This window comes from Verticillium nonalfalfae (assembly GCF_003724135.2).
Source record: "Verticillium nonalfalfae strain VnAa140/NRRL 66861 chromosome Unknown scaffold_62, whole genome shotgun sequence".
Classification (NCBI taxonomy): Eukaryota; Fungi; Ascomycota; class Sordariomycetes; order Glomerellales; family Plectosphaerellaceae; genus Verticillium; species Verticillium nonalfalfae.
The window spans coordinates 108,849-131,917 of NW_021167287.1; the positions used below are offsets into that span (position 1 = coordinate 108,849).

General features: G+C 56.3%; 6 protein-coding genes across 6 annotated transcripts; 2 read left to right on the plus strand and 4 right to left on the minus strand.

Annotated features, from left to right (window-relative positions):
* Positions 1-470: 470 nt before the first annotated feature.
* Positions 471-3,453, plus strand: D7B24_007661 (uncharacterized protein; the record flags this gene model as incomplete). Its single annotated transcript, XM_028641767.1, has 4 exons — positions 471-640; positions 720-774; positions 839-1,345; positions 1,405-3,453. 4 exons carry the CDS (start codon positions 471-473, stop codon positions 3,451-3,453), a joined length of 2,781 nt encoding a protein of 926 aa, XP_028494336.1.
* Positions 3,454-5,598: 2,145 nt separating this feature from the next.
* Positions 5,599-6,675, minus strand: D7B24_007662 (uncharacterized protein; the record flags this gene model as incomplete). The annotated part of the gene is made up of 1 exon (XM_028641768.1): positions 5,599-6,675. The coding sequence occupies one exon, from the start codon at positions 6,673-6,675 to the stop codon at positions 5,599-5,601; it is 1,077 nt and encodes a 358-aa protein (XP_028494337.1).
* Positions 6,676-11,628: 4,953 nt separating this feature from the next.
* Positions 11,629-14,429, minus strand: D7B24_007663 (uncharacterized protein; the record flags this gene model as incomplete). The annotated part of the gene is made up of 3 exons (XM_028641769.1): positions 11,629-14,168; positions 14,229-14,332; positions 14,401-14,429. The coding sequence occupies 3 exons, from the start codon at positions 14,427-14,429 to the stop codon at positions 11,629-11,631; spliced, it is 2,673 nt and encodes an 890-aa protein (XP_028494338.1).
* Positions 14,430-15,898: 1,469 nt separating this feature from the next.
* Positions 15,899-18,128, minus strand: D7B24_007664 (uncharacterized protein; the record flags this gene model as incomplete). Its single annotated transcript, XM_028641770.1, has 5 exons — positions 15,899-15,949; positions 16,044-16,973; positions 17,032-17,325; positions 17,387-18,009; positions 18,089-18,128. The coding sequence occupies 5 exons, from the start codon at positions 18,126-18,128 to the stop codon at positions 15,899-15,901; spliced, it is 1,938 nt and encodes a 645-aa protein (XP_028494339.1).
* A 1,035-nt stretch (positions 18,129-19,163) lies between these two features.
* On the plus strand, positions 19,164-21,819 carry D7B24_007665 (uncharacterized protein; the record flags this gene model as incomplete). Its single annotated transcript, XM_028641771.1, has 4 exons — positions 19,164-19,272; positions 19,705-19,990; positions 20,058-21,009; positions 21,082-21,819. 4 exons carry the CDS (start codon positions 19,164-19,166, stop codon positions 21,817-21,819), a joined length of 2,085 nt encoding a protein of 694 aa, XP_028494340.1.
* A 383-nt stretch (positions 21,820-22,202) lies between these two features.
* D7B24_007666 (uncharacterized protein) lies at positions 22,203-22,976 on the minus strand (the record flags this gene model as incomplete). Its single annotated transcript, XM_028641772.1, has 1 exon — positions 22,203-22,976. One exon carries the CDS (start codon positions 22,974-22,976, stop codon positions 22,203-22,205), a length of 774 nt encoding a protein of 257 aa, XP_028494341.1.
* Between the last annotated feature and the right edge of the window lie 93 nt (positions 22,977-23,069).

The window sequence follows — 23,069 nt, forward strand, 5'->3', positions numbered from 1 at the left end:
AAAGGGGGGTGTGGAGGGGCGCTCGTGAAGCTTGGGACACACATATCGAGAGATCCTTGTCGTTGTCCTCGACAGGCATCGCCCGCCCCTCCATGGCTTGCTTGGCTCCGAAAGATCGCACACTTGTACAGCGTCCATGCGTCCTGGGGATCTACTCTACCACTCCTACCGTGCTCGCCACAACTGTCCTACCCACTCCGAGTTCAACTGATATGTAACATGTGTTCCCTCCCCCTTCTCTCGCCCTCAGGCCGGCTCTTATGAGAGTTTTCCTACTCCTCCTCATCGTCTCGACAACTCCCGACAGCAAGGACATCCGACGCAAGATTGCTCTCTCCCCAGGACATATCGACTGTCGTCCTCGCCCCTCTCGACAGGGCCCCGCCTAGGTGGAAGGCAGCAGGACAAACGCCTCGACTTGCATCAGGACAAATTCCAATCCCGTCGTCGACTATCTTTCAGCCACTGTCATGTCGTCAGCATCAGTAGAGGACCTCCTGCTGAGGTATGAGGGGCACATCGTCCCTCGTTCCTTCAACGCCGGCTTCATCACCCTTAGCTATGTCGTCAGTCTTATCGGTGCCGCCTGTACTCTCGAGCTCCTCAACCGCCGGACATCTCACAAGGGCAAATTCAACCAGTACGACCTCCCATGCATGCCCATCGCTCCTTGCTTGGCAGGCTCCTCTCGAGACATTTGTATGCTAACCAAACATTAGCCTACTCCTCGTCAGTTCTGCAGTAGCCATGGGTGGCATTGCCATTTGGTGCATGGTAAGTGGCCGATGAACGGCCCGCATTCTCACCATAAGACGCATTCCTGACATCCTCGTGTTAGCACTTTATCGGGAACCGAGCTCTCGACCTGGGAAATGGTGAGCCCGAGCTGCAGATTGCCTATTCGAGTGGCTTCACTGCTCTCTCTTTCTTCGTTCCCATTGCTGTGCTTCTTGCCGCCTTCTTCGCCATTGGCACGAACAATGTTGTTTCATGGTGGCGAGTCTCTGTTGGAGGCATCCTAGCCGGTGCTGCCATCTGCGGTATGCACTACCTTGGCAACAATTCCATCGACAACTATGTCTGCATGTACAACCCTCTCAACGTTGTCGGCTCAGCCCTCATCGCCGTGGCCGCCAGCATGCTATCTCTCGCCCTGTTCTTCGTTTTCCGCGCGGCATGGACAAATACGTGGTGGAAGCGCGCTGTATGCGCCGTTGTACTCGCCGGAGCCGTGTCCGGCATGCACTGGTGTGCGGCGACGGGTACCGAGTATCAACTCGTTTCCCTGAGCCCAGGGAACAACGAGTTGTCGAGGAACACGACTGTCATTGTCGTCATCGTCTTGGTAAGCCGACCCTGTGGCGGCCGGAAGTGGTTCGTGTTTGACTGACATATTCGCTCCAGTCCTTCTGCGCTTGCTCTATCATGGCTGGTGTCGCCATCTACACCGCTCGCGTGATGCGTCGTTACGCCAACAAGGCCCAGCAGGTCGTCCTGGCTGCCGCTGTTTTTGATCCCCAGGGCCGCATCCTGGTTAACCCCGACGGCCTACTGCCTAGCGAGAAGATCACCGACACGTTTCTTGAGAAGAACGCTAGCGACACGTTCGGGATCGCCCATCCTTTGTTCCACTGGATGTTTCGCGCGTCCAGGAACTGGTCAAGCGTCGCCACGCTTGTCAGCGGTATGGCGAACCATCTGACGCACCAGCCACGTGCCACCCGAGACCGTGACTCGCGTGTCGCCATTGAGCTTGTTGATGAACAGGGTGACATGGTCGCCAACTACGACGTCATCCTCCGCGAGCTCTTTTGCGTCGCCGCCCAGGGTCTTGCCGACAAGATGAAGGAACAGCTCACGTCGGTCGGCATTCTCTGGGACGAGATTCTTCCTACGGGCGGCGGCAACGAGCGCCCGCAGAAGAGCAGCCACGGCGAGACATCTGAGGACCTCGCCGAGAAGGGCATCCAGCAGCGCAGGAACAACCAGTTCGGCCGTGGTTCCCTCATGTTTCTCGTCCGCCAGGTGCAGACGGACAGGGATGTCGCGAGACTCGAGGCTGCCGGCTACCGGTTCGCTGAGCTGCGACAGGTCAGTGGTATCATCGGCTCAAGCATGCAGATCAAGTGCTGGGACTTTGAGTCGAGGCTGCGAAGCATGGCTGGCTATGCCCAGGACGAGAGTCAACTGGAACCTGGCGTGCACCTCGGCTTCTTTGGCATCCGCGCCCGTGTCGGCAGCTATGGTTTCGACGTGCTCGTCCGCCAGGGTGCCCGCAATCTTCTCCCCAGCGTCCAGATGCCCCTGAGCCGCCTCGAGACATGGCAGGAAGATCTCCTCCAGGAACTTGATGGCATGACCGTTGTCAACAGTGCCAAGAGGCTCGAGTCTCTCAAGACAATGTCGCCACGCGAGATGCTCTTTGCCTCGCAGCTCTTTGACGGACTCGAGTCGCTCCGCGCGTGGATTGACGACCCAGTCTTTGACGAGGCCCTCCTGTCACCACAGATCGTGACGTTGCCTGCCCGTGGCCAAGACGCCGAGCACAGCGCGAGGCAGCACCCGACAACCATGATCGCCTTCCGTCTTGTCATCCCAATCCACGTCAAGGTGTCCAACGTTCGGTGTGAGTTTGTGCCACTCAACTTCTTCAAAATCCACCAGCTCGTCGACCATGACGGCATGCACCAGCTGGCTTTCGCTCAGGCCGTGCACCGCGAATTTGCCCCTATCGCGCAGTCCGTTCCCCTCGAGAGGCCAGCGGCCATCCTACAGAACAGACAGCGCAAGTCATTTGCCTCGTCGCCGCGCGCTTCCCGTTTCCGCCGCCTTGGCCGCTCTGGTTCATCGTATGCCGTAGACGGTGACGGCAACCCCATTCCTACGGCCATCGGCCGTTCATCGTCGCCAACACACTCCAACGAAACAGGCTCCACTCTCAAGCTGTGGCCTGGCCGCCGTAACAGCGACAACAACTCAGCCGGCAGTTCCTACGACGCGCCACCACCCGCTTATGCATCGCCCGACAACACGCCACATGCCACAACTTTTGGCGGCATCATGGTCTCGGAAGAAATCCGCGTCGAAATCCATGAGGCAGGCGAACTGAGCCCCCTCCCCGGCCAGACGCAGCGCCGCACGCGCCGGTTGCCGCGCCTTCTGGGTCGCAGCGGAAATAGAAGCCAGCAGCGATATGATAGCGAGTCGGGTGCTACACAGAGGGCCACTATGGTGACATCTGGTGGCGGCGGCGGCGGCGTTGGCGCTGGCATTGACGACAGCCGTCACGGTGTACCCAACGATGGCACCATCGAGATGAAGACGCTGTCCGAGGTGCGCAGCAACGTTCACACGGGGGCTGGCTTGCAGATATCCAATATTGAGGTCGAGCAGGCAAGCGAGGGGCCGACCTTCGTGGACGAGCTGTTCACCATCTGCATCGACGGCCGCTGAGCGAGCCAACCAGGGAAGGGGGGTTGAGTCCCTCTTCTTACTTGTCTTCTTCTCTTTCGTCCCTCCGACTAATGTCTATACTATGTTGAGATGTCGGAAATGTATCATATAGGTTAGAGTCGTAGGCTTTCTCGTTTCTCACGCGCTTTGGGGGTGCTTTGGGTCGTACGAAGTGAGGAATCTTTTTCGCGACGGTGGTTCATTCGCGGTTGAGTTTCTTGAGGTCTGAGGATCCCAAGTCTCCCCGTACAAAATTCTTTGTTGCATTCATTCCTATTATTCTCCTCTTCACGTTTTCTCCTTTCTCTTTTCTCATTTTTTGATACCACGAAGCAACGAAGGGGGGGTTGGCGGAGTTCTAGTCGGAAAGGCAAATGGGTGGCAGATAGTCAAATTTATTCGTTCTCATGATGCATCTAGTCTCCGGGACAGTCCTCGTCGTGTGCATACACGCATGTTCTGGTCATGCGTGTTGGTGAGATGGCCAGCCGGCAGCACGTTGGAGCAGTGACGTTTATGCCGGCAGAATCAGATGTCTGGACGCATGGTCTTACCTGATCACCCACAGAAGCCAACTAGGGCATTCCGTTTCACTCAAATGTTCAAGCACCCCCTCTGCGGGCATTCTGGGTGGGGGTTCCAAGGGAGGGGCACTGGTGCTCTTTTACTAAGAATGGAGGTTGGACTTGAGGTGATGATGGCAAAGCGTGGAAGCCATATCCGGTCTCTATTGTTGGCTCCAATGCTGTGCAAGTTATTTCGTTGGGCACAGCCATATGACAAGTCATGTAGACACTCGTTGATATCGCCTGAGCCAACGCATGTTGTGGAACAAAGTCATGATACAGTGTAATGTTACGATTGACGCCGACAAGCCTCTCTCAGGCTCGCGACGAGGGTATTTGTTGCCCACCTCTCTCATCTAAAATGCACCACCGCTGTCATTCAAAAATGGTTCAAGAACCCCACGGGACACCTCGCAATGCTGGTCGTTTTGTCATATGCCCACAGCCTCACTCCTTTTTCGATACCTGGCCGTACCATCCCCCAAACAATCGAAAGACAATAAAAATCAGACCAATAAGAATAACGCCTCCAGGTGCCCGGGTATCCCTTCCACCTGTCTAGCACGCCCCCCCCCCCAAAGAGTGCGTGTGTAAATGTATTCGCTGCTGCATAATACCATCCTCATCCTGCTCCCTTCGAAATACAATTCCCTCGTGTTGAAGCCGAGAGACAGAATGCTGCCATGCATGTTGTGATATGTTGAGAGCTGAGTTGAGCCCCGAGGCTGGAAGTGTAATAATAATATCAACTCGATGAACTGCTGGTTCGCCGCACCTCGACCATGACATCTCGTTTGGCGTGGCCCAAACTGAAAACTCGATGAAGAAGACTGCGTTTGTGACCTGCAGTCCTGCGATAGTGATAATCAGGTCCACATCCGCAAGCGCCAATCGAGTCGGACGATGAAGAATCGGGCGAGCGCTGACGGTGAAGTTCCGCATCCCAACCGTACAAGTCGTCCTCTGACATGGCTGGCTCACAAGATGTCGAGCATTGCACGAGGGCTGGGTCCATTCCTGGCGCCGCAGGTACGTAGATACCCATGCCAAGAAGGTTTGAAACGTCGCTCAAGATGCACGAAGTCTCGAACGGCCCGGTGTGCTCACTGATGGGTGAGTCGGCGGCGGAGGTCAGGTCAACATCGCTGTCAGACATGGGGCATGCCGACATGTCGGTGCTCGATGTTGCCGTCGAGGAAGAGCTCGCCTTACGTGTCACGCCTGGATTCAGGGCAGGTACCGTCGTCACTTGCGAGGGCGAAGTCGTGAGAGGCTGGCCCGATGTGACCGAAGGCCGATTCCTGGATTGGGCGCGAACATGACGCCGGCTGCCAAGCCGGACGCGGGGTAATGGAACTTGTCCTTTTGCGGCCATGACACCTTCGCATCCACCGACGTGATGACAATCGTCGGTACCAGCCGCTTCTCCCACGTGAGCGAGGCCTGCCTTGGATTGGTAGGACAGTCGCATACCGGGGTGAGGTTCCTCCCAATCCATGCCATCGGCGGCATCGAGGGGGAGCTGGCCTTGGGAGGCGGCTGGTGATATGGATGTAGTTGGTGACACGACCTGCATCTCCTATAGGGAGTCTTGGCGGCTAACATCACTCATAGCCTGGTCGCTGTCGACAGGGCCCGAAGAGGTTGGGTTGATGCGACGGCTGGTGGTCCGCGGCTTGCGATTGAATCCGAGCTTGGCACCCATCTTCTTCCAGCCGTTGTTGTGTGCAGTCAGGGCCCGCTGGAACCCGCCGGGCGAAGTGTTGAAGGTCCATTCCGACGTGGGGGGCGTCGTCGGGGGCGTCATTGGCTCGGTGCTGGGCGAAGCAGCACTGTGGTTGTCGTCGGAGAGACCCTCTCGGTCGGCGAGATCTGCAGACCTTGACGCAGATCGACTGTTGGCTCCGCTGCGACCGATTGTCAGCTGTGGCAGAAACTTGGGCGAGCGACTCGAATCGTCTGACCTGGCTGGCATAGCCTCGTGGTGATACAATTGGAGCCTCGACCGTCCCTGTCTCGAGGCATCGGCGTAGTCTTCCTCCATGTGTGTCTCCGAATGCGCTGGTGACAGGGATTCAATGAAGGGCAGGAGAACGGAATCGTTCATGAGCTCGTAGACTATGGTCACGGCTTCGTCCAGTTCGCTGGGGCGAGGGGGTACTGGAGAGCAAGGCTGGGCCAAGAGGCGATCACGGACCCTCGAAGGTAGGTTGACTTCGCGCGGGGCGTAGGGGATAATGTACGCCTGCATGAGCTTGTCCCACAACGAGCAAATGTGTTCGTTACCATCGGCGATGGGTGATGCCTGTTCGGTGATGATTTGGCAGTACGCGTTGCGGTAGCGGTCGGCGTCCATGGTGAATTCCAGCGTCTCGAGACAGTGGTTCTGGGAGAGGTAGGCCATGAAGGCGGCGAGGGTCCATGGCGGGTGAGAGGTGTTTGTGAGGATCTGGGCCAGGGAGGGAGGGTTGACGTGGTATATTGGCCCGGCCGGGTAGAGGGCGGCACTCGTTGGTCTCGAGGAAGTCATGATGGTAGGAGTGGCTTCCCAGTCCGGGAGGACTGACGCCGGCCGAGGTGGTGACAGCTCGCGGTCGGGCGAGGGGGATGGGCTGAGGTAATTGGGCGACTCGCGTTTTATCCTCTGCTTTTTCATTGCCACGCCAGAGCAATCGTGGAGGAACGGTATTGATCAAAAACCACGGAGCGCAACCGAATGCATCCGTAGTGGACAGCTGGCGTCTGTGTGAGGAAGATGTGGTGCGTCGCGTGGGTGGGCGTGGTACGTCTGACGGGTGTGTGTGCCTTTCAGTTTCCAGCCCGTCATCAAGGGGTTCTAGGGTCGGTGGGTTCGGCGAGCCGTCGGATCAGGTGATGGAGAGAGAGACAAAGACGACCAGTCGACGTCAAAGTGCCAGGTTTGCCGAGAGACGATCGGGTCGAACGGAAGGATCGAGGGAAGTTTGGTCGAAAGATGAGGAATGCGGGTGCGTCGTTTGCAATCAGCAGAGGGCGGCTTGGTTATGGTGCGACCAACGACGGTTGCAGATTGTGTCGCAAAAGATGATTCAGATGGGACGGCACAGGGCGAATGGTAAAAGGCTGATGGCGTCGTCCAGTCAATTTTCTTCTCGTTTTCGACCCACAACCGCAGTGGTAGCGGTGCTCTACTAGTCTGTCTGACTTGTGTCTCCTTTGAGTCGAGAGCGTGATTGAATCGTCTGGTGAATGAAGGGCGGTGGGTATCGGGTACGGGGTTGCGGTTTCTGAGTGTCACTGGCCCATTCGTGGCTTGCAGGTGCCCGATGTTCTAGAAGGCCAGAGGGGCGCGGCAGGCAACCGAGTGAGGGGGCGAGGCGCGGGCGCCGAGCGTTACGAGTCGAACGGAGTGGCCCGCCAAGGACAGAGGAGCTGTGCCGCCAACGACAAACCCTCCAAGGAAAAAAGGTACGTGGAGAACCGAGAGAGAAAAAAGATAAAAAAAAAAGTCGACGATCTCCAGAGCGTGGCCGCACTTGACGCAGGGCAAGAATAGGAGGGCCGTTCGAGCAGAAAGGGGTGAAATAGAAGTGACAATGTCGGTGGCAGGACGGTGCGGTAGGGGAAAGGAAAAGGAAGGGAAGGGAGAGAATGAAGAATGGAATGATGATGAGAGAGTAGAGCCAGACAGGTGGTCAGGCTGCCGGTTCCCTGTCCCTGTACTAGGCAGGCACTAGTGGGGAGCACCGTCTGTTACCGTCAGACGAGAACGTACAGGCTATGATGTGTGTGGTGCTTGCCGTATGTTCCTGGGAGTATGGGCGTGTGCGTGTGCGTGTGCGTGTGTGTAAAATGTACGACGGACCCCTAAGAGAGTAACCAACCTGATGACGGCGTGGTGGTTGAACCGTCAATCACGGCATAGAACGGGAGAGACGAAGGAGGCAAGGGAGGAAGAAGAGGCTTGGGGCTTTGCTTTAGGGGGAGAAGTGTGGAAGGGGGGTGGGCGTGGTGCTGAGACGGACCTGAGCCTGATGAGGGAAAAGAGAGACAGATGCGCGGGCAAGAGCGCGCGGGCAAAGGGGACGGAGGGGGGGGGGGGGGGGGGCGCGGGCAACATGCCTCTTGCCTCGACCACTTGGGTTCTGGGTAGTCTGTCTCTTCGTGGTATGTATGTCTCTCTTCCCACTGTCTCTCTCGCTCTTTGTCCCTCGCTCTCCCCCCTTGATCCTGCCCCCGCTCCCGCTCCTGCTCCTTTTCACTACCTCCTTCTCTCCTACGCAATGAGTGGAACGGCAGGCAGGCACGCATGCGGAGAGAAGGCAGGATACGCCAGCACCAGTGAGGCACGTGTGTGGACGAGCAACCAATGCCAGCATCGGGCTGGTCGGCCGCCATCTGCCATCCGGGACTCCCATCCGCATGAGGCCGAGCGGATCAGGCAGGCAGGGTGCTGGACGGAGCCCTGCTTCGCCTGTCACCTGCTGAATAGGGCGACAGATGGACGCCGGACAGCCGTGGCGCCTTTGCTCATGCCTGTCCCGCCCCCCCTCCTTCCTCACCTTTGGCATCACCTCAAGACCCCCTCCCCTGGACCTGGAGGGCCATGCTGTTTGGGAAGGTCACGTTGTGCGAGCCGCAAAGGTTGGTAGTCAGTCAATCACGTACCAGCAGGCAGGCCAGGCACGCCAGGACTGCCCGCTCACTCGCTCACCTCCTTCATCTCGGTGCCCTGTACCCTGGACGACTTGCTCTGTTACCGAGGCCAGCATTGCTCTGGGGCTCCACTCTGGCCATCCAGGGAGGGCGCAGCACGCCCTGCCACTGGTCACAAGCCCCCTCTGCCGACTCGGAGGGAGGGTCACATCTCGCTGGTCACGGCCCACAGTGGCGCCACGCTAGAACATTTCGAACGATTTGAATCTTCCAAAACTATGGGACCTTTCCTTGGAAGCCCCAGAAGGGGGTGGGGCCAGCGCCTGGCTTCTCGCCCCATCGGACGGACCCTCTCAGCCAATCCCTTACTCTTACTCTCCGCCCAGGCCGAGTGACGAATGAAATCACAGTCAGAGTCCAGACGCGAGAAGCCAGAAGCTAGAAGCCGGATTGATGCCAGACGACTTGACTAGTCCACTTTTCAGACTGGTGCTACCCCAGCCCCCGGCCACTGCGAAAAGCGGCGAGTGATCAAGCGAAGTCTGTTAATAAGCCGTCATGCGACCAAAGGGTTACGCAAGAGAATGGGAAAAACGAGTAAACAGCAGTCAGAGGGAAACTGGTGGAGGGAGGGGGAGAGTTGGTCGAAAGCGGTACCGGACGGTGAAGAACGAGAACACCCCGTGTTGCTTCTTGGGTTCTTCGTCAATGTTGTCGTCTTATGCGCCTTGTGCCAGCCCCCCCCCCCCCCCCCCCCCCCCAACCCTTACCGATCGATTGTTTGGGGGCGCTGAAGGGGGGGGGGGCGAGTTGGAGGGCTGGGCTCTGTCTGGGGTCTGGAGATCGACAGTGCTAAGGTACTCCGGCTGCATTGCACTATTTCGGACGAGACGCTTCCTGCCCGTCGACGTAATCTCGTGGCAGATGAGAAGGCGAGTGTGCTTCCTTTGGAGGGGAGAGAAGGAGGAGGGGGGCATCGAACATGAAGACGAGGCGGGACTTGCCGCCCGGTCTGCCCAGTCTGGCGCCGTGGCATCATCCCACGTTCACACACAATGTCTGTCATGTTGCTCATTTCTCGACCTGCCTTGTCTCTCTGCCCGGACACACATATATGATGACCGGTTGAATATCTCTGACCAAGATGCCGATCTGTCCATCGATCTACGTCGCAGTTAGCCCAAAACGCTTGTTGCTACCACACCACCGCGAGAAGGGCACGCTCCACCATCAGTGCTGGCTCGAATAGAGGCACCTGTCGATCGATCACTCGTCGCGGCTGCGGCTGGAACACGGCTTAGAGACGGCCTATTGCTGATTGCGACGATGGCCGACCAGCTATCCCGTTCGCGTTGTCGTCATGCCCACAGTGGCTCGTCAACGGCATGGCATGTTCTGACTGAACTGTTCTTGTTGTGTGTAACGGTATAGTGGGGAACTGGGTGATTCTTGTTTTACATTCTCTTTCCTTCTTCTCTTCCTCGAGTCAAAAGGTGCAGCCGGGCTGACGAACATGACTCCCAAAAGCCCAGCTGGATCATCTACGGGGACACGGTTGACACGGTGGATGGTATGCGTCGGGGCACCGCCGGACGACACAGTCTGAGCGTGACAGCGACCAAAACAAGACAGGCGAGAAAGAGAGTTCCCACTGCCCACTCCTGCCACTTACAGCCAGCCACCGGCATGCCCCCCTTGGCCGATCCAACGAGCCGTTCATTTGCACCCGAAGACTAAACCCGAGCGCCCCACCGCTTCGCTGAGGTGGCGAGTTTCTGGAATGCTGCCCCTTTCGGTTCGGCGCCTTGTGAACCAACCACTCTCCGTCTTTCTTGGATGGAGTCTTGTCTATTCCTCCACTCCTCCTCGCCTGGGTTTCGAGAACCAGTCCTCTGGCCCCTTTCCCCCCTCTGACTTTTTTCCTTTGTGTTGAGGTGTGACCCCCCTGCCCTTGGCTTTGCCATCTACAGAGCGGCGCGGCGCTAACGGCTCCTCCGAACGCCTGTTCTTCGAATCGGGGGATTTCTGACGACAGTTGCGGTTTGGAGGGGCGCCAGCGCGTGGGCTTTCTCGAAGGAATCGCCTGTCTGCTCTGCGGCCACTAATTGAATGACCGACCGCCTTTCGGCCGTGTGATCCGATCCCCTGGTTGTAAGTAACCTACGCCAGATGTTCTCTTGGAATTTTTTTTCATGTGAACTAAAACAATCGTGTCTCCCTTCCGCTTCGTAAGGGAGCTCCGGTCGGTCAGTGCCCAAATGGGCGCTATTGCCGTGTACCGTGCCCATTGTCCGTCCATCAGTTGGATGGTAACGACCCGCATTCGACCTTCCATCACCCATCATCTCCATCTACATCCGCTGCTGGCCGTCGAGAGCAGACAAGGCGTCGCGAGCTCTCGTCACATCGCTTGGGGTTTTTTCGACGAGTCTGCTCATGCAAGCATCCCGCTCCTACGGGAACCACAGTTCTAGACTTGATGTCCTTGCGGCCTTCCTTTGTGCCGCACTGACACAGCCACCCTGCAAGTTGGAGCATATGCCAAGCTATCTGCCAAGTCCCCTCCCCCCCTTTTCTCAGGCACGATCCGTAGAGCCTCATCGACATGGCTGTCGTCGTTTTGTTACCACAGAGTGACAAGCACCGAAAACATAACACGTTACTGTACTTCGCACGATTGTGGCCGAAGAAAACCGTTCCAAACTTGAAAGATTCGTCACTCGGAGGAGTGGCTGGCCATCCGTGGCTGCTTACGACTCCTGGTATCACTGACTTCAAACGCCTGCCAAATCCGGCCCATATCCGGCCCAAATCTCAGCGCTACCATGACATTTGACTGTGTGACGCCCGTATCCAAGTCCATGCACAACTCAAAGAGCCTTACGCAAGGTACCAGATGTCACGATGCTGAAAAGAAACCTTCCCCGCCTCCCCAAGTCCTCCCTTTCCGCCGCACCATTGAACCCTCGTCATGTCACAGACCGGCAAGATCGAAATCCTTGCTGAAACCTCCATTCAGTAGCATTGCAGCTATTCGAAGTCGCTGCAGGGGCATCTCATCTGATGCATAGGTGTCAATAGCGTTCAAACCTAGAGCAATGCACATGCCGTTTGTGATTGTGTGCACGCCGCAGTCGTATCCGTTTGTCTGTCGAGGGGCGTCATGTCGTACCACCCTCCACTCAGCTTCGATGAAGTTCTCTTCGAGAACAGCCTTGACCCAAGCCTGGGCCAGTTTAAGTTTACTGGCGGATCCAGCAACGCTCAGTGAGTCCATGTGAGCAATGGTCCGCATCTTGGGCCGGACCACAATGAGTGTCCAGTGAGAGTTCTCACACACTGGTAGCAGAACCGTGTCGAGGTCGCCAAAGTTCGCCTTGGATACACCAAAGCGGCGAAGCGCTCGGCCGGTACTCCCGGGTCCAGCATCCTGTATCCTCTTCCAGATGAACGACGACAGTGCAAGGCACTTCCTGTTCGCTGATCGAGCGTCACTGACACCGGCTGCAAGGTTGATAAAGCGATCTAGCCATAGCAATGTGCCGTTCACAATCTCATCGTTGAGCCATTCTGTCGGAGGAACAACTCTGGCAAAGTCGCGGGGGGTGAGTTCGGTCCCCTCAAAAGTGCGCGCAACGCTGGCACCCTGACGAGTGACGGAGGCTTCGACCTTTCGCAACCAGTCATCTGACAGCGGAGCCACCATGGGTTTGTGAGGTGGACGCAAGCCCCCCGTCTTGAGCAGTTTCTCAGCATCAGCACGCTTTTTCTCGGCCTCCGCCGCGGCTTTGGCTGCAGCTGCTGCGAGAAATTCCCGTTCTTCCTCTTCGACCTGCCTGCGAAGTGCGACTTCATCTAAAGCCGATTGCCTCTCGTCGCTTATTTGCAGGCCCGAGAGCTGTTTATCAAGGTCCGACCCGAAGACTGGCGAACTGGGTCTGTAGTATTTTCGCAGCCCCTCTTGCATGTGACCGTTTATGCTGGCCCCGTGGCGAGTGAGCACGTCATGCTCGCGGTCTTCTTGCTTCTCGTCGGCGCTATCGCTTTCTCCTTGCCCCTCCTGCTCATCTATGTTATGACGGAGATAACTGGCTGTATTTCGATGCCCGTCGGCGATGTCTTGATGAGAAAGCGGCCTGAATGAAGTTGAATGTATGGCCTCCGTGTTGCTCAGATTGTCGTCATACGCCTCCCTATGAACAAATTTCGTGTTGGAACCTTCCGCGATCTGGGTTGTCTGGTCAACGTCTGACACGTCTTCAGCCTCTTTCCCACCGGCTGAAACAAAGTAATGACCCGTGTTCTGTAGTGACAGCGAGGCCGGGGTGAAGAGGCTTGCCGTGCTCGTGGCTGTCGCTCGCCTCAAATCTGGCGACTTCAGGCGCGGGACGTATGAGGGTGGTGATCTAGAAGTAGACCGCTTTGAGACCGGCGATAGGATAGCCGATCCGACAGAAGAGCGGGGCTTGTAGGGAGAATAGTCAGGGTCATGATCGCGAGGCCTGTGTCGAGATAATTGCGCCGCATCTGGCGAAGACGTTGACCTCAGTTTCTCCCTCAGAATGGATCGCATGGACCGGTGGTTATACACGTTAGAGGAGACCTTCTCGCTGGATGTATCAGCGCTTTGCGGATCTACAAGATGCGCTTGAGTCAAGTCAAAGGGAATACCGTCGTGGAGGGTAGGTAAGGAGTCTCTTGAGGCAAGCGGCATTTCAAATTGCGCAGAACGGCTTGCAGCGAACTGGCCTTTGCGCAAATTTGACTGTGTGTCAGCTATACGACTGGTGTCCTCTTCCGGGAAGCTGCCTGGGATCGCCAAAAAAGCTGGCGGAACTGTCATGTTTGGCGCATCGGACATGACGACATCCTCGTCAGCAGGAACGCGTGCCAAACGCTCCCACAAGGAGAGTGTTTCCGTCGATGCATTGACAACCAGACTCGGAATAGGTCGTTTCGCAAGAAGAGCGTAGAGATCATTGCAGACTGTCTTTAGCAAATGATCATCCACGTGGCAGCAATCCAGGATAGGGCCCAGTTCCGAAGGCAAATTCTCGAGCAGGCGCACTGCGTGGTCGAAAGAAACGTCTTCGGCATTTCTCTCGAGGCCGTATCGAACGCGGGCTTGCGGTGTCTTGTTATAGCGTTTCGCCTGTTCAAGCATGTCCCTGGAATAAAGGTGCTCAATGACGGCTGAGGCATGGGTGATTGGCATCACAAGTGTAACAAGATTCTCGAGTCTCAGATGCGCAAATTTGTCGCCCCGGTAGCTGAAGCGCTGGGCACTCCGACGATCGAGGTCACCAGCATGCTGGTCCTTGATGCACATTGTGGCCTGAGAGAGCCCCTGGAGAAGACATTTGATATGACGGTCCCAGAGACGGGCTCTGGCATCTTCATCGATCCAGGAAGGTTCATCATCCCCACGCTGGGAGAGTCGGCGTTTCTTCGAGGCAACATTGCCTGTGTGGTGGTCGGAAGTGCGTTGTTCGACAGCATTGGATTTGTGACTGACTGGGGTAACGCATCAGAATGAGCAAGGCCAAGATAGAAATCACAACAGGGATCACGTACCGGGCCCGAACAGACTGCTAACCACTGCTGACAACTTTCCAATGATCTGTGTCATGGTGTCACTGGTCCACGACATGGGGCCTGGGGCAGTGGCACGGAAGCGGCTCGTATGCTTTGGTACGGTTAGTCTGCGTCTGCTGTATGTGACAAGAGTTACCTGGCGGCAACATACGTCTTGAGGGCCTGTGTGAGGGCGAGCATCGCTTGCAGTGCGTAGGAGAGACGACTGTTCCAACGCCGCAGCAACACTATCTGGCTCTAATGATTCAGCCTTCCGCTTGCGTGTAGACGAAGGAATAGCATGCAATGTTCCCGTCTGTTGTGGTTCCCAAAAACGAGCGATATCCTCATCGACAAGGCAACTTTTGTGCTTCCCTGCTAGTGAAGCAAGTCCTCTGTGTTGCTTGAGCCTGTCGTTGGTAATTAGGGAAGAGGTCGCAGGGTCGGTGGCTCGGGCGCGATGGGAGGTATGAGATCTCGGAACGTAGTTGTGAGTGGTGCCTTCCTTCCTGGCAAGTTCCGCCTTCCTTCGCTTGAACGCCTTATAGCCGTCGTAACGGGTCGCGAGCATCCAGCTGTCTGTCTTCGCAATGATGCAACCGCGAAGAGGGTCGTCGGGACATGCGAATTCGGGTGGTTTGTACATAAGCAGTGGGTTGTTATAGTAAGGCTTCCATCTCTGTGAGAATATGGCGCTGGTCGGGTCGAGGAGCCTGGCGTGATTCGATTTGATAGGCCTCCAGTGAGTGCTGACGTCGCGCACGTTGACGAGTGGAAACCCGTGGGCGATCAACCTTTGTCGCCGGAGAAGTTCAGATTCTGGTAAAGCCATTGCAGTCAGCTTACAGTGTTTCACTGGTCTAGTTCCACTGCTATACGTATGCTGAACCGGTGCTTGCTAGGATCCAGGTGAGGTGGGAGGTGGATAGCTTGCTTAGAGGTACGCATGTCATGGTGGGGGGGCTCGACGTTGCAGGGGGACAGGAGGAGTGGCATCGCAAGCAAGTGCAATAAGCCGACATGAGGATGAATTAGGTGTAGTGGTAAGACAGTTGGGAGCGTCCACATAGTACAGTGATCCGAATTGTTGGGTGGGAGGACTAGATGCTATAGTGAAGGAAGTCGGGGACGTTACAATTCCACACGTCGGGGGGGGGGGATAGCAGCTAGAGGAGCCTTGGTCGTTGCGACAGTTGTCGCGTCGCGCCTCGTTGGTTTCTCTACAGCGCATCCGCGTGTTTTCTTCTCTAGAGAACGATGCTGGTATAAGGAAAGGTCAGGTAGTGGGTGGGTGGGCAAGTTGAACAAAGCGTGGCTTTACGCGCGACTGCGATGGTTGATGCAAGACAGGGAAGTCGCGATGCAGCATGGAGATTTCGAGGTGGGTCCAAACTGCATTCACTCAACACCAAAAGTACTCCACTCAAGGAATGTCTGATCACGTGTCACAAGCCATACCGATCACTTCATCAGCTTTCACATTGCAGGCACTGTAATCAATTCTGCACCTCAGGTGTGTATTCACCCTACCCGGGTGCCTAGATAGGTAGCTGCATCGAATAGCGTCACAACTATTGGATGCGCTGTATGCCTCTGGAATAGGACATCTCCTTTGAACGGCAATTCAATTTGTACAGTGTCTAATCAGCACATCTGCGGCTACGATACGTCTACGGGCTTGCTGTGTCTACAGGCTTGCTGTGTCCACCCGCGAAATAGGACTAATCGTTACATGAGAACAGATCGTGTTCTTCAGAAGGTCACCACTTTTGGCGGTGGGGCCCTCTCCTTTCAAAGTTGTGCAGACAGTCTCACCTGCTTTGCGCCAAAGGAAGCGAAGTACTCGTTCAACGCGTCAACGGTGCCAGAACCTTCTGCCAAACCCACAACAACACCCACGTAGCCGTCAGGTCGGACAACCACAACACCTCCCTTCTCTTCATCCAGACCCATCTTGGCATGCGCGGCTGCCTTTGCTTCCGGCACCCTCCGGTCCCAGAGGTCGTCGGCATATACGTGGTCACGATATCGTGCCATCAGCTTGGGAACGTCGCGCGCAATCTCAATGCTACTTCTCGTCGCTGCGAAGATAGTGCATATGGTGAAGAAGCGGCTGTGGGGGTTGTGCGTCTCATGGTAAGACACCATGTCGATATCCGACCGCTGGTTCGTTGCATAGAATGAATTCCTGGCTTGGAGTCCGTCCGCGAAGTCGCTCAGAGCGCGGCTGGTTTTTGACGGCTTGCCTGCGAAGACGAATATTCTGAAAGAGCCGTTCATGGGCACCTCTTGTTCGAGATGGACGACGTTCGCGTCAACGACCCTCGTGACGTTGGCGTTGATCAAGAGGCGGCCTGTACGCAGCTTCGACCCGCTCGGGTTGATCAATGGCGACTGGGCGGGGTGCTCTGTCGACCAGTTGAGGGCATTTGACTTATAGGCAACGCCGTATCCGCTGGTAAACTCGCAGGACTCCTTGAAGGCCCTGATGAAATCATTGTCGCCGCCATCGGCTTGTCCATTTCGGGAAGCAGCCTGCGCCTCTGTCGCCGCATCAGGCCGTTGCGAGAATAGCTTGGCGTACTTGTTGTCAAAGTCGAGGAGAGCCTCCGCTACGTGCTTCCGTTCGGTTTCGTACGTTGCCAGCAGATTCCGGTGGGCGAAACCAGCTTCGACTAGATGAATTTTCCAGGCCAAGTTCTGGGCGTCCAGGAAAGCGGTGTTCATGCCCTGACCTGCTTTGGGCTATTCGGCATGTTAGCTAGCGTTCGATTCGACAGTGGCTTCAGTTTCCGAGACTTACACTGTGGGTGTGGCACGCATCGCCACCGAGGAAGACACGATGATCCAACGTGTAACGGTCGGCAATGCCCTGACCGATTGGATACACCGAGTACCATTCGACACGATCCCACTCTACATGGTACGGTTGGAAAATGCGCTTCGCCGAAGCTTGGACATCTGCCTCCGTGGCCGTCTTTCGTGGGTTCCAGTCGGCATCGGTCGAAGAGGCAATCTGAATGTACAGACGCACCATGTTATCCTCACGAGGGATAACCATGATGGAGCCGTGCGGGCTGTGGATGGTGCACTTCATCTGTTGTAACGGTAAGCCGACATGAAACATGGACATTTCGTTTTCGTTGCCAGCCACGTACCTTGATGTCGGGAAAGTCGGTCCGGACAACGCCGTCCATGACACCCCATACGTGCTCAATGGGATCCTTGTGCTTGATGCCGATGTTGAGCTGGTTCCTGATGAAAGATCTCGCACCCTCGCCGCCAAAGAGATACTTGGCACGGACCGTCTCCTGGGCGCCTCCATCTTGGTGTTCCAGCTGCACCTCGACGGGGTACTCTGGGTCTTGCGCGACGTCTGAAGTGAAGCCTGAGATTGTCCACGGACGCTGAATGCTGACGTTGTTCTTGGCCAGGTCTGAGATGAATACCTGCTCAATGAGGCCCTGGTGGAGGAGAGTGGTGAAGGGATACCGCGCATCGATGAAGCTGGGGCAGCTCGCCCACGTGCCGGTCCTCGCGATGCCATCACCTTTGCTCACGGGGTCCCAGAATGCAACCTCGAAGACACGAGCGGGCTTATGGGCCATGATGTGAGTTTTGAGGCCCATGTTGCGAAGAAGATCCAGAGAGCGCGGCTGAATGCCATCAGCACGGCCGGTCTTGGTTGGTTCCGGCCGGTTGTCAATATGCTTGATCTTGTAGCCCCACCTGGCCAGACAGGTAGACAGCATAAGGCCAACAGGGCCAGCACCGACGATGACTGTACGACGAATGAGAACAAAATCATGATAAAAGAACCGTCGCCTCGTGGAGTGCCGGCGTGGACTATACGAACTGACCTATGTCATATTTGGGAACATCCTGGGAGGCGCCCGTCATGTTGAGATTGGCCTTGGAGTTGGGAAGGGAAAGACAGCGCTTGTAGAGGGACTTTGGGCCAGAAAAGGGATGGTTGGGATATTCCGATCACTCGGAAGATGGTACCGATCGCGGAAGGTGTGAGGGTTCAAAGACGCAGGACTGGAGTGCGAGGCAGCGAGTCTTATAACTCAGGCCAAAGGTGGCCGTGATCGATGCCGAAGTCACGGCCGTAAAATGGGAGATGTGGGGAGCTACTGAGGTAGCATGGACGGGTAGAGGGAACGGTAATTGACCCCGCGATCCAGGGCTCTCGCTCTGCCCTGCGAAAGAAACCCATATTCCCGGGATCTGCTTGGTGGCAGGACCAGGAGGCGGGGCCCGAATCATTGCCAGCCAGAATGCCCGGCCTTGGAGACAGTGAGGAGTCGCAAGACCAGGACGCACGGTTGCCCCACGCCGGGAAGTCGACTCGGTAGTGATGATTGTGGGTCGCCGGACTCTTGTTGTCGCTGTGTTATATAAGCGGCATGTCATTGGTGGCTTAGCGTTGGTCGTGGTAGTCGGGAAATCTGACCCGGTACGTACCTTCTTACTCACCTGGTAACCCTTGAGGAGACCGTTCCGACTCTGAGCTGCCGCTCGGAATTGCCATACCACTCTCGACGGGAGGAAGTTGACGACATGCCCATGCTCCGATTCTCCTATTCTTCATAGTCCTGAAGTGCCAACAACAGTCGGGCTATAGCCGGTCCGCTATGACTGCGGACTCAACGGCACAGTCCAGCCGAATTTGGCCACGTATGGAAAAGAAACAGGACGACCATGGCCATTCCCAGGATGGTCCCTGTCGATGACTGAACCAGGTGCTCGGAATTGGCTTGGGCAATGCTGCGGTCTTGCGCAGACTTTGCAGCCGATCTCACGAGACAAGCAACCAAAGATGGCGATGTTGTAGGGTATCTGGTGATGTTCGAGTAATTGAGTCCGTCGAGGGAGCCGTCTTCGTCTTGTGCTGACTGAAATGATCGATGACTGCATTATCGCCGACGGAAGATGGTTTCCATCATGGTACGGCAAGATGACTCCTCCTCGCCACAGCCGGACCTGAAGCTGGAGCCGGATGACTGTCTTCGTCCGGCTGGAGCACAGGACCTCAACTCAGGTATGTCACATCACATCACGCAGGTCAGCATATCTTGGAATCCTCTTCTTTGCCTGTACCTGGCAAAGTATATTGGTTGCCTTTCCACCGACTGGGGTGATCATTGGCAGGAGCGCGACGACGTGGAAGGGTCAATAGTGCAGAACGCGCCTCCGACCCGAATCGCAATAACCAACGGCGGACTCCCATTCACCTCTTCATTGACAATAGCAACACAGACCTTCTACTGACCAGTGACATCACTACCAGAGCCGCCATTGTCAAAAGCGTCACGTCTTCAACACTGGATAGACGGCCTGGATAGTGACCTTTTCAGGGATCCGGAAGAGGTCGGGCCTTTCCCCAGTTGGACTGCACCGCAACTATACACGCCAACCGTCTCTGGCTTTTCTGGCACCTGCTCTACCCTAGTTTCCTCACCTCGAAGCACAGCGCACCCCAGCTTCAGGATCCAGTGCCCGCCAGAAAGTTTCGCTTCAGTCGTCGCAAGGGACATAGCCACCATGCTGGACAAGACATTTGGCACGCATCAGAGGAAAGGCAGGAGCCTCGACAACCCCGTCAACAGAGAGGGCGATCGGAGTCCGATTCATGGGACTTTTGTATCGGTGTCGCCTAGCCGAGCGCGATCACTCTCGCCCCATAAACGACTACCTCGACAGTCTGTCCATATCAACATGGATCTGACGGAGTATCAGATGGACCGTTTGGCTGATGTGTGAGTTTGATAGTCTGGTCCCGTGCACACGCCAGATGTCGCTGATGGAGACTGAGTTTTCTGATAGGTTCTCTAGTCACAGCAACGTAAATTGCAAGAGTCCCATTGGTCTTCAGGGTGACCAAGACGCCAGCAAGAACACATTGCATGAATGCAATAAGAACCCAGAACAATACGGTCTATCCAGCCAAGGCATGAGTTCTTTCCCAAAATCTATTCCTCATGTCCCTCACCGCAACAGACCGAAACACCAAGGCAACGACGAATTGCGTTCGTCCCCTTGCCAGAAGCGAGGAGGAGACAAGCGTTGCAGCACCTCGACCACGTTCTCCGACCTCATGCCTCCGTTTTCCGATAAGATCGGAAGACCATCGGGAACGATTGCCGAACGCCGGTGCCAGAACACGCCAAACCGCATAGCCGTCGACGAGGCCAGAAAGTATGGAACCTTCGTGCATCGTGCTCCGACGGTACCGGCCGCTTGTCACCCTCTCAAGGCTCATCCTGTGTTTGCACCTATAGATGATAGCTGGTCCTCGGTGTACTCACAAGAAGAGCACCGGGCAGATCCTCGTGTACGACCGTTGTCTGTTGAGAAGAGCGCCGTGTCGCGTCGCATTGATGACGTCCTGCAAACGTACCACGACTGGGATCCCATGGAGATCTCAAGTCCTGAACTACTTAGTCCAGAACCTCTGAATCTGAAGAGCCCGACGCGCAATCGTAGTCCGCATCCAGAGCGACGATGCGCCGAGAGCTCCCGCCAAGCGCCTCAGCTTGTCACGCGGGCAGAACAGCCGAAGCAAGTGACAGGCGAGGTAGACTCATATTCTCCTCTTGTCACTTACTTTGCTTTCGAGGGTCTTCCTGTGCAAAAGATTGGCGGCAAAACACTCATCGGGGAACAGGGTTGGCTTAAGCGTCCCAACCCCAATCAGACCCCGGAACACAAGAAGAAGAATGGCTCACCGAAGAAGACGGGGCTTCTGGATAGCATCAAAAAAATGGCCAAGGGCATGGTATGTCATTCGCTGTAGACTACTCTGCACGACAGTCGGGGGAATACATGATCAGAGACTGATGAAATACAGACTGAGAGCAAGAACGTGCGGCGGCCTCGTGAGGTCGAGAAAGACGCCAACCCCCCGAAAGCCGACAAATTAGCTATATCACTGGATCCTCGCGAGCAGAGTCTTCTATACTGCGAACTAGAATTTCAAGTCAGCAATGCCATCCACGCATACATTACCAACGAGCTCGGCCACGGTCGCCTGGATACAGATAAGCTCAAGGTCATCGCCAATGGCTGGAAAGGCAAAGGCCGTCCCCGCGTCGTAGGCTTTCGATATGACCTGGAGACACAACTGGAGCTCATCAACCTTCACCTGACCGATTTTCGCTTCTTCGGGCGTCGCCAGGGAAACCCGCTCGAGATTGCTGGACTTCTACACGCCATGAAGGTCAACGCGCGCGCTATGCGCATCCGTACCTTCTGCCAGCCCGACTCGGTCATTGCCAAGCAGCTGGTCGACTCGCAATCTCTCTTCAACACAATTGGCTGTTCTGACGTACAGCAGGTTGCGCTTGCTGAAATCGCCCAGTTCTTCAAGGTCATTGTCGAGCGCGAGCGGTCGTACCGCAATCAGCTGACAAGACCCGGCGTCACCGAGCAACAGGGAATGTTCCATGAGTACCGGAAACAACACCACTGGGACTCTTCGGGCAATGAAGGAGTCAATGACATAGATCAGGCTGGGACCATGAATGGCGAAGACGCCAATCGAGACGACGGCGGTGGTTCACCACTCGAGTTTCGAGGCTCGCACTAGTTGCCAGTTGGCTGGTTCATCGGCTGCCTACGATGGCAAGTTGGAGCCCGTCACTGGATTTTCGTGACAGGTCTCAAGGAAGGGGTTTGGGAAGTAGTATTTGTGTACCACCAGGATATGTTCGGACACTGTAAAGTCTTGTCTTGACAATGCAAGACCTCACAGTCTCAAGCAGGGTAGAACATGGACGGCTCGATGTAGATCATTTTCAAACGCTGGCGTCCTGGTGTATTCACTTCGTCCTGTATTAGCCAAAGCCTGAACCCCCAAGCCCATATAAAAAACATACAAAGCAAAAAGGCGGTCGCCAAGTCCCGTGGATGATGCTAGCGTCGCATCCTGGTAGCCCAAATCCCAATCGCCAGGCCTCATAGCAGGAGATATCACACCCTGTGCCGAAATTCATCATGGCTCGCCAACCTGCGTGGCATTCGGTGACCTGGTGCGCCATAGTCGTCACCGTCACTCCATCCCAAGTCTCGATCATAGACTCTGCCCCGACTGTCATCACGGCGCGGCCGCCCACCTGGTGAGCCCCACTTCCGCTCCCACGCCTCTTGCTCTCTTCGATGTCTTTCACGGGCATTCTCGAAGCGCTTCTCGATGGCATTCGCTCCGAGGCCACCGACGATAGCACCGACAACAGTCGACACGACTCGCGACCTATCAGTCTCGCTCTTACGGCCCTTATACGAGCCTACAGCAGCGTCCTTCTTATCTCGCGATCGCGTGGCGGCATCGCTCGCCTCGCGTGCAGCTAGGCCGCCGACAACGGCGCCGAGGAGCCCGACACCCAGACCGGATGAGGTCTGCGTGAAGGTGCTGTCAACTGCACGGCGGGCGCGGTCAATAGGGCTTCTGTCGTGGGAATGACGTTCGTGATGGTTGGGACGAGAGGGGGACCGGGTGCGGTAGGCGTTGCTGCGGTCGTGACGAGAAGGTGGGCGTGGGATGACATCGTGCTGAGGCGGTAGAGAGCGCGGACGACCGTAGTCGTCTGGCAGAACATGGAGATATTCGTGTGTGGGGCCTGGGTTGTATGCGTAGTTGCGATACTGCGGCCTGTCGTCTGGAAGCAGACTGGGCGAGAAGTCCCGCCGCGGGGCTCGCCCGCGGTAGAAATCTTCCCCTGCGCCTTGCTTGTAAAACCGTGACATGTCTCGAGGATGTGGGCAGAAGTGCGATGTGGTGTACGAAGGGCTCAGTATGCGCAATCAAACTCGGGATCAAGAGAGGGCTGTGAATAGTTC